Below are 15,911 nucleotides of genomic sequence, written 5' to 3' on the forward strand. Positions count from 1 at the left end.
GGCTATAATCCTTTCATCCATGGTTTATTTTTCTTGAGTCTTAGCTTTCTTTATAATTTTTAACACTTTACAATTCCTCATTTTATAACTATTTCCTACTCCTGACCTCTCCCTTCTGTTTTGTTTATTTTTAATCGCTGTTTTTACTGTTGAACAGATTGGTTCTTAGAATTGTTTTCAAAAATTTTAAAGTTGTGATATCGTGGGATTTTGGACAAATTACTTTTAAAGCCATACCACTTCTCATTCACAATTTTTCTTTCAATAGTTTTTACTCATTGGTTCTCTTAGCACTGATATCTTTAGCCTTTTAAATTCATCAGGAGCATAGTCCAAGCAAATATTGCTTGAGTTTATCCTCTGTTAATCAATACTGAAAAAAATTAGGTCATGATTATTGGTTTCTAGGCAACCACTAACTTTCAATTAATTTAATTAATTTGCCTTTACCTATCCTAAATAGGTCTAAAACAGATTGATTGTTGTTTGGTACCATGTCTTTTGTAGGTTCTATACTTTTTACAATAACTAATGATGATTAGCTATACAGGATTTCCAGCACAGGCCCCACAAACTGAACTTCTTCCATAACATCGCACTTTTTTTCCTTCCACCATGGGAAACTATTATTTAAAATATGTTCATAAAGAAAATAGCGGTGAAAAAAAATTAATCTCAAGATGTCAGGAAGAAGCACAAGTATTCAAGCCAAAAGCTGGTGCATAATTTCATGTTTTTTGGCATGAAAATAAAAGGATAAGAAATGCATTCATAGACAAGCATGACTTGTTTCTAATTCATAAAACAATGAAAAGTGTTCAGAAGCCTCTCATAAATCAGTATGCATTAAGCTACTGTCTTTTTCCTGCTATCTGCCTCTAACATCCACTCCAACTCTTCTACAACTATTGTCAAAACACCCTTCTGCAACTTCATCCTTCCACCTACTGCTTTCCCTCCTTTTCCTTTCACTTTTGCTACCACATGACCTCCTGACGTCTAGCTTCTCTAATCCCTGTCAGTAACAGCTTGCTACGCAACCAGTTCTACACTTCTGGAAAACCCCTTCAGGAGTCTCCATTTAACTCAACTACTCGCTACTACCTCTCAAGGTATTTGCAAACTGTTTAATTTTTCAGAGAGGAAGCTGAGATCTTGACCTTGTGATTCACTTCTTGTTGCAGTAAATTTACTTCTCCCATACCACATGACTACAGCCATTAGAATTAGCTGCTGCCTGATTATCTGTTAGAACAGCATTTAACAAAGGTGTTTGTCAAACAAGGTCAGCAGTTGACTGACCCCGATTACTGATTTAAATGAGGAAGTCTTTTTTCTGCAGTGTTGTTATATTAGTAATAATAACATACAACACAACTATTTGTATAGGAAAACCAACTGAAGTACTACTAGAAGCTCAAGTGATAGTCAGTACTCCACCTATCTCTACAAACATGAACTCCCTACATCTTAATGCTCTCTTTATTAAGTCAGCATAACAACCGATAACCACCACAGCTCAGAGAGCAAAGTCCAAACTTCTTCTTCAGACTGCTTTTACAACTTAGGTTTCACCACACGACTTGTGAGCGATCCAGAGTCAGCCTATCTGCTGACATGCATGTCAGACAGCTAGCAGCAGCAGGGGCTGCTGAGGCCATCACCCAGACATGTTGTGATCTAGCTGCATGGCCAACCCATTCCATCTCTTGCAGTGAAGCAGCAGAATGAGAAAGCCATCGCCTATTATCCACTTACTGAGTGGTTGCCACCACTCTCTCCCAGGCCTCCCATTTTACCACCTCCCTTTAATTTGAAGCTTGGGTTATGAAAGCAGCCAAAGTCCAATTTGAATTTCTGACAGAAGGAAAAAAAGTAATCCTAAATACAATACAATTCTAAAAAGATATATTACTAACTTGAAAAGGCAGCTGTTTATTACAGACTAAGATTACAAGTTACTTTTTTATTTATTACAGTGAATACTTAAAGTTGGGTTGGAAGAAACACAAGCTTTTGCTGTTTTGAAATTGAATTCAGTGGAAGGATGGGTCTAGCAACACTAAAATAGGCTAGGTTCTGCCAGATACTTGCCTCTTGGCATGGCTGTAGATACGTGATTGTTTCTCTGCAGTGTCGAGGTAATTAACTTGTGTTTCCAAAGCAGAAGAAGGGTTCCCTGTTTTCTTGGGGGACTTATGTCACAGCCTTGTTCCACAGTGTCAGAATAAACTGTTTCCTATGCAGACAAAGTTTCATGCCTATGACGGAGAGCTGCAAAACCAGAAAAGATGTCTTTCTCCAGGTTATCTTTTCCATTCCAAGATCAGGTCCTTACAATAAGAAAAGTGAACACGAATTTAATAGAATCACAGAATAATTTGGGTTGGAAAGGACCTTTAAAGTTCATCTAGTCCAAACCCAATTTGATTCAGAAGGCTCCATTAAGCCAATATAAAAATTAGCAGACAAGTTTGATATGTTACCACATTAAGATGTTTCAGAAGCACTTCAGAACACACCCACAAGTCTTCTGTGTGGACTGCAGTTTTAGCCGTAAGATGGTATGTCTTAATTATTGCCTGATGCAGACTGAGGAAACTGGCTTCTACAAAAACAAATTATAAAACATCCTTTTCTTTGGGACAGGTATAAAACATAACACTTTCATCTGTGGTCACACTGTGGTTTAGGATTTTCTCTTCCCTACACACATGGATATCCAGCTGATGCTAGCATAACTCTACAATCACATAGGCATTTTCACACACATATAACAGCAGACTTTCTCCTGCACTTCAGTATCTTAGTTACTACATTCTGTATACCACACACTCTACAGAACAAGAAAGTAAAAAAGTCAAATTATCATCATTAGTACCAGTACTGTCCTAAATGTAACTTTTAAATCATCACATATTTTTGCTTATAATTACTATATTTGCAATTATCTATCCTGATCTGAGACTGCTGGTTTATTCAGAGAAAGGTCTCCCTCGTGTGGAAATCTGCCTACCAGCAGTAAAACGAAAACTGCATTTTACTTCTTAGTAAAGGTTCCATTGCTTAGATTTGCAGATTCATTTTCGGAAAGTATCACTTGGTATATTTTTTACAACATTTTAGTTCATCAGAGCTATCATTACAATGTGAAAGGAAAAAACCTTTGATAAGATAGGATGACATGAATTTAAACACATTTAGAAAGAAAGCAAAATACTTCCAAATCCAGTCAGAATCTAAGGGAGATTAATCTAGGGAAAATTTACAGGTTTTAGGACAACCTTGCATCCATCAGTTTCCTCAGTGTTCTTTTATATCTGTTCCAAATACCATTCAAGATGTTCTCATATATGTGATTTTAATGTATTACATTTTCCTGACTCAGCAGAACTGGAGTCTAAAACTGTAACTGAAAATGAAAGTTAGAATTGACTTAATTATGTGGTCTGGTAGGACTACATAGTTAGTATGTTTTGGCTACAAATATTTATGCTTCCTCACATCCATAATCAGTGTAGTTCAGAAAAAAATCCTGCCAGTTTTGCCATTTCAGAAATTAATGAAGCTCCTTTTGTCCCCTAGTTTAAATGCTTTAAAAGAAACATATACAGAAATAAAGTTTCAGCTGAACACTCACAATTGTGGGGTTTTTTTCCCCCCCCCAAAAGACATAGATTTGACCCAAAGTGAATGCTTCAGTTTTCTTTTGCTAGATAAAGAGGAAGACTTTTAAGTTGACCAGGCAAATTTTCTTACTCTGTGGTTGAACAAGTAAATAAAAATACCAACATTGTTTACAGTTATCTAAGTCTAAAATATATTAGCTAGTAACCAAAATAAAAGTTTCATCATATACCTGTTGTAACCAAAACCAAAGCAAGGTATAATATCTAAAGACAAGAAAAGTGCATTTGGATTAGCAGTTTTATTTGGGTGGTGCAGAGTTGGCTTGTAAGACTAATTTTTCCTGATTTGCAGAAAAACTGCAAAATAATTCCTCCATTACTTTCACACCCCACAGCTGAAATAATTAAATCTATGAAGCTTTTTTGTAGCACCTCTGCATGCCACACTGGAAAGCTTTCCCACTAGGGACATCTTCCCTTCCTTATATGTATCTCAAAATATTTCACAAACCAACTGAAAGCATTATAATTGCTCAGGTATAACTTTTCAGTGCCCATGTTGATATAATTTGGAAAACAAAGACCTAATCTGTCACCATCAACAAAAAAGAAAAAGTGGTTGAAGGACGGCCAAGATCATAGATTTGGGCTGCTTTTCATCAGTGAAGGGAAGAAAATGGCAGCTCAAGTGGTAGGGTATTTTTTTTCTTTTTTAGTGATGGTATATACGTTTATAAATGATACAATAATTTAAAAAGCATCAGAATGACGTGTAAAAGTATCACACAAGTATCTCTGCTGTGAAGCTATCTAGGGCAGGTTCTCAGTTTTGAAATTTGTCAGGAAACTAGACTGAACCCAAACCATGATGAAATCAAACACACTTCCTCTCCATCAAAGACACTGGTGAGCCATCAATACAACAGAAGAATACAGAATAAGAATGAATCTGTTTCTTTTATTGCTGGTAGTGCCCTTTTTTTCCCTTTCAGTTTTAAAATTTGTTCACAATACATAGTTGAAATCTATTAAAAGAGAAACATGGCATCAACTCCCCATAATTATTAGCATTATTTCACAACAATTCAAAAAAATTATCATCCAAATTCCTCAGCTTCTGCACATCTCAGAATTTTTTCCCTGATGTGTTGAATTTTGTAGTCCTATGAATCTTTTAAAAATCACATTGTTATTTATACAATTAAAAAAATCATCAAAAAGTGACCCAATCTCCCTAGAGTGATACATTAAGATGTGAAATACACTGACATTTCCAGCTCATTCCATACTTACATGCTATTACAAAGGAAATAAAATTTTACTCAACACATAATCCCTTACTCAATAGGAAAGCATTCTGGCTTGGTTTACGCTCCAAGAAATTTTGTAGCATATCCATCGCATCCAAAGATCCTCCAGGTTTCAAAATTAGGTTTCTGTATTTCATCCCAGCCTGATAAAAGACAAAACTGAATGTTAGTATTTATTTTCTTGCAAACTGCCTCTTTTCTATATTTGTTGCATATTTAAAAATCTACTCATGATTAAACACCTTCCCTCCTTCCAGATTTTCTTAGTACCACATCAGGATACACTACAAGTATAATTTAGATCTATTGGAAGAACTCAAGAGAGCAGAAATTTAACCTACTCTTGAAGAACTAATTTTTCTTGTGGTTTTACACTGTTTGGGAAGTCGCAACCACAACTTGTCTGGAAGACATTCTATAAAGCATAACATGTGCACAATCTCCAGACAATCTTCAGTGATGTGTTATCGCTGTGACTGACTGGCAGGAAAACTGAGCCTAACATCCATTCTCTCAACTGATGCTTTCTCTTTCTTTGATCTCTGTTTGGAGAACAGAAATCACAGTTCACAGATAGATAGATACAGTGTTGAGGAACGACATGGCACATATACACATATTATATGAGTAGTATATATATAATATATACAAACACATCTAATTCCCCTACTAAAGTAACAGAGACTTAACTCAGGTTTTATTTGCATGAAGAAACATTATTACTTCAGAAAGAATAGATTCCTTTAAAAATGCACCAAGCTTCTGAGACAACAGTAAGTAATGAGGACTTTCTTACCAAGAAAGTCATATTTTAAAGAACATATCTGGAGAATTTTGGGCTTCTGAGACATGACTATCAATGAGAAATTATTACTTTGCATGCAGATGTCCCAGATGTTTCTCATACTGAAGAAAACAAATATTCTTCCTTTTAGTCACTGTATATACACATACACACTTCCCCCACATGTCAAAGCTGTGAAATTACAGGACCACACTGCTTTTTTGCTAGCTGTACTGCCAAAACAAGCACACATCTTTTTAACTGATGGACTTCCATGACTTAATTGTATTACCAATTGCATTGGCTGAATTATAGCTAGAAAAAAATGAAAATGCAAAGAAAAAAATTAATTGAAGCATTGCTTATACTTTACTATTTGTGCTAGTTTCCTGAACATCAGCAACAAATGAAGATACTGTTCCTTGTAGTTTAAAAGTGTTATTTGAACAGACTTAAGTCTTTGCTGTTGTCTCTCCAGAGCCAGCACACTGCTTAGTTCTAAAAGAGGTTATTTCAGATGACGTGCAAGAATTAAGGAGTGTGACAAGCAATTAATTTAGAATTGTTTGCTGAAGAATTTTCATAGAGACAGCCTCTGAAACTAGTTTCTAACTGTTGTTCAAAACAGGAAGAGAGGTTTTACTCTAACAGGAAGAGGTAAGCCAAATTTCTGAAAGCCCTAGTCATAATACTGTAACTGTTTTCCTTTCCTGATGTCCTGAAGACTATTTTAAATGTAGATATAATGAAATACGAGAACTACAAAAATCATATTGGCATCTACTGTGTGTTTATAAAAGACTGTTTGTCCCATCCTATGGAACTCTATTACACTTACACGGAATGCAAATAAGGAAAACAAGTTGAAAGAGACCAATCTGAGAAGACAGCATTGCTCTGAAGAGGGAGGGAAAAAATCTCTACAGTTATCCCTGCAGTTATATCAGCATTCAAACAAAGCATGTGTGTGCACTCATATGCTAGAGAGCAAGTGACACAGACACAACGAATAACTTTTCTTCCTCACTTCTTACCCCGGACTTCACACTAAAAGAGGCACTATTTACCTTTTAGGTGAACCATAGCAAAAATTCGCTCCTAGTATAATTAATTCATTCTCAAACCCTCCCATACACAAAGAAAACAAAAATCCCCACTAAAAAAAAAAAATTCAGAATAAAAGATACTTTCATCCCTCAGGAGCATTAAAGGTCATACATCAATTCTGGGAAAATATAGCTTAGAGTTTTGACTATACAATCACTCAGAACACAGTTTTGACATTAGGGAGTTGTACTAACAGAAAAAAATGCCTGTGATGACATTGAAGTGGTGTTGTTGTCGAAACAGAGAACTGACACAAAGTCCCACAAGTCTGGCCCCAGCACCCTAATCTAGCTCTCCCAACTGCTAGCAGTTAAAAACCACAGCAAGTCTGACCCCTCCCCAAATGCCATTTTTAAGATCCACATGAACAGCTTTTTACTAAAAAGTTATTTTATTCTCTCATTTGACTTGCCATTTCTTTTCTCTTGCTTTTATTTACGAGTGACAACATTCCCATTGAATAACCAGGTACGCTAATTCTCACATGTACCTGTCAGGAATCCCTAACACTTCAAAACCAATCTTGACCTCCAAACCTTTTGCTACCTCTTCTCTTAAACTATTCAGTTCGTTGCTTTTCTTCATAAAACCCCTTTTGGGTTTTACTGGCCTAACCACTGTCTCAGTTTTCTAGCCCCTACCCCATCTCCTCTTTGCATTCCTCTCTTTGTCCAGGCCAAAGTCTAATCCTGTTTTCTTTCTCCACCCTCTAGAAGGAGGGACAGTTCTAGACATTCTAGATGCTGTGATAAGGAAAGGGAGGAATGAAGGCAAATTCCAGGAGAGGAAGAGGAAACTCAAGCACTTTCTACTCTTTCCTTTACTTCTGTCTTGTACACATTTACTCAAGGGAAGAACTACTGCTGGCTACTCAATCCAGAAGACGTATAAGAAGATGAGGAAAACCAAAAGGTCTTTCCCATGATAGAACTGCAGCATCTCAACTCACAAGTCTAATACAATGATCTCTGAAAAATAAAAAAAGTTGCCAGCATCAGCAAGACTACTAACCACATCACTAGCTATATTTTTTTTTCTGATGGAGACAGAAGAGGCTGGAGAATTACACAAGGTAAAAAAAGCCCAGTAAATCTAGAACCTGTCAATGATATGAACTTCAAAGGCTTCTTGTGAGAAAAACTAATGAGGAAAAATTTGCAAGTTACGCTGTGCTGTGGAAGAGAAAGCTCAAAAGAAATTCAGTTCTCTAAATAATAACTACATAAAAGTACCACACACTTGAGGTACTATTAACGGACACAGAGGACCATTACCATATGGCTTTTACAGCAGAAGAATATGCATCTGCTCTTGCAATGGAGGAATATGGCTTTCTCATCTAAAATTAAAGACGAAGGCATTAGTCAATAAGACACAATGTCTTAAAAGAGACATAATATTAAATGTATAACTATGTAAGAACTGTATTAAAATCCAAGTGCTCTTGGAAATTTTAAGATCATTCGTTAAAGTAATTAAGTTATTTATACCCTTTTTCTGTTGATCTGAACTTGACAGGTACAGAAGTACTTGAGATGTTACACCTACGGATGATGATTGCAATGAATGTGGTTTCAGAGACAAAGTGCAACAAAAGTCTTTAGTAAAAAGTATTCATCACCTACCTTTGGATTCATTATTCCTTCTTGCTTAAAGCAGCTATAAAAAATGTCCATGGAAAACACTTCACTCCACAAGTATCCATAGTATTGACCATCATAACCACCTGCCAGATGTCCAAAAGTAGCTGGCATGTTTGTTCCTTGAAAAGTAGATTAAATAACTTATTTAAATCAAATGCAGTTATTACTTTGACGTATACAGTACTTCAACTTTAACAACACCATAATAAGGAATTTATATAAACTAATTTGAAACTTCTAACATAAAGGGTCTGAGTATGCCTCAAAATATTGGCCATATTCTGTTGACTATAAATGAAACTCAATTTCACATTTCAGGCTAGTTGCACATCCAACACAGATGTGGCAGAACATCTGAAGTGGTATTCACATCATGTCACTCTAAAATACCTGCAAAAGGTTAAGTTTTATATTTACCTTAATCTTCCCTCAGAAGAGATCATTAAGATCACATGAGTTTCAAAGTAATTATTTCAGCTTCATAGTAGATTCTTTTATAAACAACAACTCAGATTTTTTTGTATGTCAAGCATTGTTGGGAAAGAAAGGCATGTTTAATAAAATCATTTGCACATGCTGTATAAAAGCTTCATATGGACATACCTGGGGTGGCAGGAATTCCTAGAATCTCCATGCAGTATTTAGCATATTCCTCTGCTGGGTCAACAGACAGCTTTGTATGCAGTGCCTGGTCAACTTTGCTCAAAACAATTTGACGGAGGGTTAAAAGGCCTAATTGGGTAAGAACATTTCATTAACTTGCATCAAAGTAGCTGGAGTTTCTTTAGTACCTTTCAATCAAAGATCTCAACACACATCCTACACTATTAGAATTTTAACCATGGAAAAAACTTGGGAGTTATGTATTTTCCATTGAATTGCTTCAGTTACAAAAAAATTGAGAGGCGTATTTTTAATAAAGGAATTGTCATTATAAGCTCTACCTTCTCAAATGTTATTTTCCTCACAGATCAAAACCAAAATAAAGCAGATCTTTAAAAACCAAGTTTCAGTATTTAAAATTATGTTTTCAGCTGTCTTCACTTCCAGTATACCATTTCATTCAGGGCTTTCACATATGGTAGTAAGTATATCTACCATAAGACACTTCAAAGAATAGCAAGAACTGCTGCTACAGCTGCTGTAGTCTTTTTTGAGGAAGTTACAAGACACAAACCTTTACTCAGACATGTTTATGTAGCTACGGTGCCTGTACAAGCCAGAAGGACACGGACTTGTTCAGTATCGGGAGTTGGTACGAAATGAACAGCAGTGGCTTAATGACAAACTGTGCTATAAATGAGTAAGACTATGATATTGGGGGAGTCCTGATTACAGGGACAGAGGGGTGAGAGCAATAGAATAACAACGAGATGATAAGTAATGACATGAGATTACAATCTCAGTTTGGAGACAGATGTAAGGTGGTACAAAACATGAACAGGAGAATTGGGACCTTAGTTTGGGAAGGCAGTGTATCTGCTGGGAAGGTAAAGAACATGGACTTAAAGCTCTGGATTGAGAAGTTAAGAGCCTGTTTGAGCAAGGCTGGGCTACAACACTTCTCCCTGGGATATGCTATCTATGTTCAATAAATTTGCAAACAACTTTAATGTCTGGCAAGTGTCATGTGCAAATCAAATATAGACCATACACGCAGAAAATCTGATATTGTATTCATGCACAGTGCCTGCCCTGGGCTACCGGAAAAAAAAACAAAACAAAACCAAGAGAAAAACCCAGGACTTTCCCCGCCACTCCCTATTTTAAATGGGCAAAGTTGGTAGGTAAAAAAGGTCGCATGTAGAGGAATGCAGAGGTATTTTAGTCCAGTGGGTAGCCTGGAAAATCAGAGCTGCTACTGTTCCTGCACATAGTGGTATCTGTCATCATAGCCTTTATTAATGGTGGTACCCATGCAAATAAACCCAGAAAGATAAGTGCACACACACAAGAAATGTACCGGGCTTGTTATGTTTGTCTTTAATGTTCTCCTCCAATTTTTTAAATTATGTATTTTTCAAGAAACGTGTAGATGTGGTGCTTAGGGACATGGTTTAGTGAGTTAAGTGGTGTTGGGTTGGACTTGATGATCCTTGAGGTCTTTTCCAACCTTAATGATTCTATACATACACTGTGGGGAGAGAGGGCAGAGATATACCTGTATTAGCCAGTCTAGAGGCAGCAAGTTTCTCAAGAAGAGTGTGTCCAACAGGGCTCTCATCTTTATAATGTCTTGACATTTGCAGTAGTGGTTCTTTTTCCCACACCCAGTTCTCAAACACTTGTGAAGGTACCTCTACAAAGTCTGTTTCCACATTAGTTCCACTAAACCTAGCAAAATCAGTCTAAAAGAAAGAGACATTATATTAAATGAAAATAAAAGCTAGGATTTCTAGCAGAATATAAACTTTCATATGCCAAAATTTCAGTGTTAATCACAGCAAAAGGAAACATGTGAGCAGGTCAATAATAATAACAATTTAAAAATTGAATTTAAAAAAAAGGAGGGCAAAAATTCAAGTATAAGACTATCACCAAGCAACAAAACAGATTACTCAGTAGTTATTTCCTATATTCTCTACTGATGTACAACTGAACTTCAGTTTTCTTAATATTATTGATTTTTACCTTTTAGGTTATGACAGCAATACAAATGTTCCCATGCTGTTTCATAACAATGATATTATTTGTAAATGGTTTTAAAATTTTATTACCCCAAAGTAAATTAATAAACTCGAGTTATAAATTTATAAAATAATTTGTATTACAGTCAACCACACTAATTGAAAGACTTTACTTGACCAACTTATGCTATTAAGCTTTGTCCTAATTGTCTTCATTCATACGCACATATAGCACAATTTTTTGAGCCAGTAATATGTGGCCTGAAATAAATGAAACCTAGCAACTTTATCTATGAAAGGTTTCCAAGTCTACTACTCAATCACTGGTAGAAGAATCTTCATTCTGAAAGCTCAGCACATTAACGCTTTTTATTTTTTTATTTTAGTATCGCCAACCACTTCATGTTTAAAAAGCTCCCCCAGACACTAATTTTGAAGAAAAGTTTTGCACAGTTAAAAATCTTCATTAAAATGTATTCCAAATGCAAAATATTTCTAAAATGGAGCAGTCACTTTTGAAAGACAGTGTTCAAAAGCCAACAGAAATTATTTGGTCTCACTCCACACTTGCCATGGAATAACTCTACCTCCTCTTGCCAACCCAATTTCATTGTTCTTCCCCCTTCTCAGCAACATTCTAACAAAACATTTCAAATGCTAAAAGAAGGGAATTCTCAGTTTCCTAAATGCCCTCTCTAAGAGCTGTAGATATTCTTAGGTTCCATCCTCCATTGGGGAATAGATGCCTGCAGGAGTACTGGCTTTTGAACACACTTTCTTGCAGGATTACAAAAAAACCTCATGTATAATATAGGACACACGTTGAACTGACAGCTATGTCATATGCATATATATTCCTCTCATGTCTTCAGAAGAACAGCAAACAGGAGAAAAACATTTGCCTTCATTTACACTTGTGGGTTACCAAAATCCACAGCTGTAACAGGCTGGCCTTTCTTACTGTACTTGCTGAACAGCAGCTATGAAGAAAAGCTAGGAAGCATCAGCTGGGAAGAACTGGCGATGGAAGTGGCTAGAGCAAAAGGCAAGAGGGGTGCAAGAGTTCATTGGCCTCCTGATATCCTCATTTACACATACACAAGTGCACCATGCTAACAAAAAGTATTAAGATATTTGGCTCGGGTACTTGAATAGCTTCCCTTCCCTAACAGCACAAACAGATCCCCTCACTGCCTTCACATCTCACTTTCTGGCAGATCCCCAGTACAATACAAGGAGTATCAGTCTCCAAAAGGTGTCCTTTACCAGCAGCTCACAGATTCCCAGCCAGTCCGACCTCTGCATACTGTTTAAATGTCAACTTTTAACATGCTTAAATAAATCATCATAGGATACAAGATAGTGCTTTGCACACACAAATCACAGAGGACAGGATGTTCTAATGTGGGACTAGCAAGTTATTTGCAGGTGTGCAAATAACAATTTACATGAAACAACAGTGGTAAGCGCAGTAGCTATGCACACAGAAACCACCTGAGCAGTAGGAGTGACAACTGGAAAGCAGGTCGCCATGTCTCCCATTCCACAGCAAGTGAAGTACATATGCATTGTAATTGTTGGCTTGGGCTGCCCAGAAAGGGCTCTGCAAACAAAGGCACACCCTCACAAGTTATCAAAATGTTGTAGTCAATTTTGAACCAATGGTGAATGTGTCTCCTTTATAAGCACTTCTAGGTAGTTTAAAAGAAAGAATAGGTTTTATTTCTCAATATCTAAGCTCAGAAACACCTGTCTTAGGGTGAAGATGATCAAATAATAATTATATTTCTACCTTCAACATGATGCAAAAATATCTAAGCAAGTCTAGCTATGTGTTCTGAAGTTTGCTTGATCATAATTTGTTTAGTTTTTGACGCAATATATGGATTTCTATGCCTTTGCTTCTTTATTCTGCATTCCTAGTCTCTAGGATCAAGGTCAAGAATTAAAGTCCAATGTGTGTCATATTTCTTTGATTTTATTATTTGGTACTTGTTTATAAAGAAGATAAAAGCAGTGCAATGCAAAGTCTGGATTTGTGGCTAAGTGTGCAAATTTTTTAATGAATGAATACTGAGACTTGTCTCTCTTCGAAACATAGAATTTTCATTAGTCCAATAATAAATTTATCATCTGGCAGAATCAGTTTTACATGTAAGTAAAAATGAAACCATTAATTTTACAACTTTATTGACATCCTGATGCAAAATATTCAGACTAGCTTCAGTTCTTCCTGGTCACTGACTAAAACCCCTGGAATCCTGACTGACAGACAGGAGAACAGAATATACAATAGGTCAGGCAAGACCTGTTTCATGCTTTGGATGTCAAGAGTGATAGCTCTCAAGTATTAAACGCCAAAATGCTGGAGGTCATCTGGATTCACAAATCATTTGCATTCCTAGGTACAGTGCCCTTTTTTTCTACTTCTAATATCCAGCATGCTATTAGAAGTAGAAAAAAGCCATCTGACAGCTGTAACAGAAGCCACTACCGAGCACCTTCTTTACCTTACGCATAGATCTATTCACTCATCACAGGTAGCTGCATGGTGCAAATGCCAAAGTATATGTTCCTATGGTAATGTTTTTCATAAAAAGGTGTATTCATTGCTGTAGTTTTAAATAAAAATTAACAACAAAAAAACCCTCCAACCTGCCACTTTCAAAAATAACCAAAAAATGGCATATGTACTGTCCTGAAATGAGAAACCACCAAAACAAGACTTATACCTTGCTTTGAAACAGTGGAGAAAGAAATAAGTCTTACACTGTAAGTGAAACATCACTAACCTGTGCACATATCTGATGCATTACATGACCAAATTCATGGAAGTAAGTCTTTACTTCATCATGTCGCAGCAATGATGGGTGATCTGATGCTGGCTTTGTGAAGTTGGTTACCAGAGCAGCTACAGACATCATTCTGCTGCCATCAGACAGAAGACAGCCAGGTTGGAGACCAAAGCATGCTGCATGCCCATACTTTCCCTCTCTGTATAAGAAAATATATCAGACAGTACCTTCAAACCACAAGCTTGCTCGTCAGAATGGCAAAGCCTATTCAAGAACAGGGACAACCAGTCAGTGTCTCTTTAAAGCTTTACACAAAGAAATTGCATCTTTTAATGACTTGTAAGACTCACTAAGTTTAAGTTCCTGTTAAGAGCACAAGGGGAAATAAACCCAGTACTTAGATTGCATCAGTTTACGATTCACAGCAGCACTTAAAATAATCCACTTTTTACTCATATACTAAAAGCATATTTACTTTAGATGTCAATTCTATTTTACACTGCTACTGTAACAGGAGTACAGTAACAGGAGTTTATGTCCTCTGAAGCACTATTTTTTCTTTCATTACAGGAGACAGAAGAATACAGTTTACTGCCTTTTCAATGTGATACAAACGTTTACAGAAAAATTATTTTGAAATTTTTGCCCTAAACCTGAGTAGTTAACTGGGTAGTTAAGTCAGAAGAGTCTTACTAAAAAATAGCTTCAGCATACTTGAGTAAAAGTTCAACATAAATGAAAAGTAAAACACAGTATTACAGTTAGGAAGGACAAAAGTTCATATAGGTCAAAATCATGGACAACTGACTTGACAGCATACTACAGAAAATGAACAAAGTAGTAATGCTTCAGAAACTGAACATAAGCAAAAACACAGTAGTAAAAAAAAAAAAAAAAGTGTGAACACTCTGTAAACAGTCCAGAGGACAACTTAGTGAACACAGCAATAGTCTTGTCGCTGGGACAAATATTTACTTCCAAATGCATATAATTTCAACCACACCAGCAACCCATTAAAACCAATTCAATTTTGAACACATAAGTAAAACACTAAGTCATAATCACCTGGGGTAAAGGTCCAAATAGAACTGCCCTAACATTTCTCCTGTTGAATTATCCTTTACTGTATAAAGAGTAACACTGTCATGCCAAACATGAGCACTTTCTACTTGCTCAAACACAAGTCCCAGCAGCTTCTGGTAAATATTCAGTAAACCTTCTGTAACATCCTCAATTGGGAAGTATTCCTTCAGCTTTTCTTGATCTATGGAGTACTTCAGCTCTTCTGTTTTGTTCATATAATAATGAAGATCCCATGCATTGACTCTTCCATCATAATCAAAGTTTCTTTCTTGACACTCCTTTTTCTTCAAATCTAGAATGAATTCTCTTTCTTCTTCAGCCAATGGCTTTAGCTTCTTACTCAAATCATCTGAAACAAAGATTGCCTTGGAATCAACTTCTGTGTTCCTTACTGCAATGTGCACTCCTGTAAAATACACTCATAACTTTAAGCACATGCCCAATGACTGGATGTTAGAGTATTCTATTGACTAACAGCAAGCAAAGTGTCTACTTTCTTGTCTCAATGAGTTTTAATTACAGGCATGTTATAAATAGTACAGGAGTCCACATACGCCTAGCAGTATTGTGAAGGGTTTTGGTAATTTTAGACTTTTTCAAAGACATCAGAAATGGAAAGTAACACTTAACACTTTCGCTTGAAGCCTTTGGTTTTACCTCACGTAATCTCAGTTCTCTTGATGTGTTTCTGCAGAAACAGCCAAAGATTACAACTACTATTAGTTACTGGAAGTGCACACACAAAATTCAAACACTATTTTTTCTTCCAAGACTTTTCAAAACAGATTATGACCTACTGGATTGGGTTCGTATGGTGGGGTTTTGTAGCGGGGGAAAGGGATAAAGGGATGCCTCCTGTGAGAAGCTGCTAGAAGCTTCCCTGGCTCCAAGACCAGGGAAACTACAGTCCGGTCAGTCTCACCTCTGTGCCTG

General features: G+C 36.4%; 1 protein-coding gene across 1 annotated transcript; it reads right to left on the minus strand.

The window, feature by feature from the left end:
* Positions 1 to 4,730: 4,730 nt before the first annotated feature.
* Positions 4,731 to 15,384, minus strand: LOC104459321 (neurolysin, mitochondrial-like; the record flags this gene model as incomplete). The annotated part of the gene is made up of 6 exons (XM_010084397.1): positions 4,731 to 5,082; positions 8,456 to 8,592; positions 9,077 to 9,205; positions 10,635 to 10,821; positions 13,893 to 14,094; positions 14,961 to 15,384. Coding segments are annotated over 6 exons (1,214 nt in total), but the record flags the coding sequence as incomplete, so codon positions are not given.
* Positions 15,385 to 15,911: the final 527 nt, after the last annotated feature.

Source organism: Pterocles gutturalis, unplaced genomic scaffold (assembly GCF_000699245.1).
Source record: "Pterocles gutturalis isolate BGI_N339 unplaced genomic scaffold, ASM69924v1 scaffold45995, whole genome shotgun sequence".
Classification (NCBI taxonomy): domain Eukaryota; kingdom Metazoa; phylum Chordata; class Aves; order Pterocliformes; family Pteroclidae; genus Pterocles; species Pterocles gutturalis.